The sequence below is a fragment of the Echinops telfairi genome, unplaced genomic scaffold, assembly GCF_000313985.2.
Source record: "Echinops telfairi isolate 266 unplaced genomic scaffold, ASM31398v2 ScPeMD7_7417;HRSCAF=8455, whole genome shotgun sequence".
Taxonomy (NCBI): Eukaryota; Metazoa; Chordata; class Mammalia; order Afrosoricida; family Tenrecidae; genus Echinops; species Echinops telfairi.
Window position 1 is genome coordinate 5,898,917 of NW_022111317.1, and position 2,308 is coordinate 5,901,224.

Here is a 2,308-nt window from a genome sequence, read left to right on the forward strand (position 1 = left end):
CAGGGCCCGGCCTGGCATGGGCACAGCTTCAGCCCATTCCTCCCCTGGGAGGCCTTGGACCCAGCTTGCCCATGTCCTGGGGCTCCTCTCTGTATGTTTGTGTCCGGCTCTGCTCTCACCAGCCCCTGTGAGAGTCTCTCCCTGTCTCTCTCTGTCTCTCTCTCATGCACTCCTCCCTACCTGCCTCTGGCACTGTTGCCTGGGACCCCAGCGTGTTGGGGGCCTGTTGACATCTCCCCAGGTAACTCATTGGGCTGTGACTCACTCCTCTCCTGCCCCAACTTGTCCCTGCTCCTGCCCCAAAGCACCCCAGGCCCCGCCTCCAGTAAGGTGAGGGGGCTGAACAGCTGGGCTGGGACCCTTTCAGTGAGGGTCCTAGACATGGTCCCTAGCTGGCTGATGGCTAGTCACCTCTTGGAGGCCTGTGGCCACTTCTCCTGGCCTCTCCACAGAGGCCTGGGGGAAAAAGCCCTGTGCGCTCCCATTCCACCCCCGCTGCAGGGGTTCTTCCTGATGAACCTGTGGAACTGCTCTCTTGCCCCCCGCCCCTCAGGCCCGCCCAGCTAGCTAGTGGGAGTTCACCTCCTGGCAGGGGAAACTGAGGCAGGGAGCCAGCCCTCAGCTGCCCCCATCCCCCCTGGGCACTCCTAGCCTCCCCGAGCTTCCTCCAGGCCTGGGGCTACTCCTGGGTTGGGTGGGGGACTGGGAGGGCCAGGAGGGCTCCTCCTGGGAAGCCAAGGCTAAGGGAAGGCGGAGGCGCTGCCAGGCCCCAGTTGGAGGAGGCAGGTCCCGAGTTGCAGGGCTGGTCCGACTGGGAGGGGTCCTGCGTGCTCACGCCCTCGGATGCCAGTGGACTGGACACGCCACCCAGGAGCGCTTCCCTTGGCCTGGGTTTGGAGTCTCGAGACCCTGGGCCCACTGAGGCAGCCTCACATGGGAAGTCCAGAGACCACCCTTCCGCCCAGGCCCTACAGGACCATCAGTCCTACCTGCCCTCTGGGGCTGCCCATGCCTCTGGGGCTGCAGGGTCTCTGGACCCAGGCCCACAGCTCCTATTGGAGGAGTCCTCAGCTTCTCTGGGAACAAGGAATGTCACCCGTCAGGTCCCCCCTGACAGGCTCCGCCTGGCACTGCTGGGAGCCAAGCACTACAGTTGGGGTGAAAGTGGTGCCGCCAGCAGCCCTAGAATGTCCTGGCCAGCCAGTGTCAGCCCCCGCCCTCCAGGCAGGAAAGAACTAGAAGTCCCATCAGCCCCCTGGGGCAGAGGCAGCCTGAAGTCTGGAGGTGGGTCCCAGAGCCCTGGATTAGGGAAGCCAGAGGGCTAGGTGGTGGGCAGAGCCAGTGCCTCCACCTTCTGCCCCTCTGCGCCACCTCCTCCTCCTTGCCATCCTCCCTGGGAGGACATTCCTGCCCACCCCCCCACCTCCCAGTGCCCTGAACCCCTCTTTGTACCGCCTCAGCCAGCCCCTTCGTCGCGAAGGTGAAAGAGCTGCGTCTGCAGAGAGAGGACTTTGAAATCTTGAAGGTGATCGGCCGAGGAGCCTTTGGGGAGGTGAGCAGAGTAGCCTGCAGGGAGTGAGGGGCCCGGGAGATGCTTGCACCCCAACAGCTTGCTAACCCTACCTCCTCATGGCCACAGGTTGCCGTGGTGAGGCAGAGGGACAGTGGCCAGATCTTTGCCATGAAAATACTGCATAAGTGGGACATGCTGAAGCGGGCTGAGGTCAGTTTGGGGCCTGGTGGGACTCAGGCACCCACCAATAGTCGGGGGCACCCATGGGCATCCAGACAGGGGCTGGGCATTGCAGCCAAACAAGCCGAGGGTGCCATCCCCAACATCTGCCCACCGCCCCGTCGACCTTAGCCTTTCTTAAAAGCCAGCAGGTTGGTCCCATGCCCTTTAGACAACACGGAGGCCCACCGCCTGGGGCAGGGCAAGGCTGGGCCTGCCATCAGCGTCCTGGACTTACCGGGGGTCTTTCTCCTCGGTGCCCTGGGCCAACTGCAGGGTCCGGGCCTTGACTTCATCCACCTCTCTCCTCCTCTGCTGCAGACCGCCTGCTTCCGAGAGGAGCGTGATGTCCTGGTGAAGGGGGACAGCCGTTGGGTGACCGCCCTGCACTATGCTTTCCAGGATGAGGAGTGCCTGGTGAGGCCCCTGGGCAGGGTGGGCAAATGACCCCGGAGGCCAGGGATGTCGAGACACCCCCAGCCCCCGCCCCAGGCTGATCTCTGCCCCTACCCCCACCCCCCAGTACCTGGTGATGGATTACTATGCCGGGGGGGACCTCCTCACCCTGCTGAGCCG

At 64.2% G+C, this 2,308-nt stretch overlaps 1 protein-coding gene across 1 annotated transcript in view; it reads left to right on the plus strand.

Moving 5' to 3' along the window:
- Positions 1 to 1,187: 1,187 nt before the first annotated feature.
- Positions 1,188 to 2,308, plus strand: part of CDC42BPG (CDC42 binding protein kinase gamma) — a 14,042-nt gene continuing 12,921 nt past the window's right edge. The window contains exons 1-5 of the mRNA XM_045297178.1: positions 1,188 to 1,284; positions 1,461 to 1,552; positions 1,640 to 1,723; positions 2,054 to 2,149; positions 2,256 to 2,304. Of these exons, the coding sequence (XP_045153113.1) occupies positions 1,188 to 1,284; positions 1,461 to 1,552; positions 1,640 to 1,723; positions 2,054 to 2,149; positions 2,256 to 2,304 (418 nt within the window). The remainder of the gene's footprint in view (positions 1,285 to 1,460; positions 1,553 to 1,639; positions 1,724 to 2,053; positions 2,150 to 2,255; positions 2,305 to 2,308) is intronic.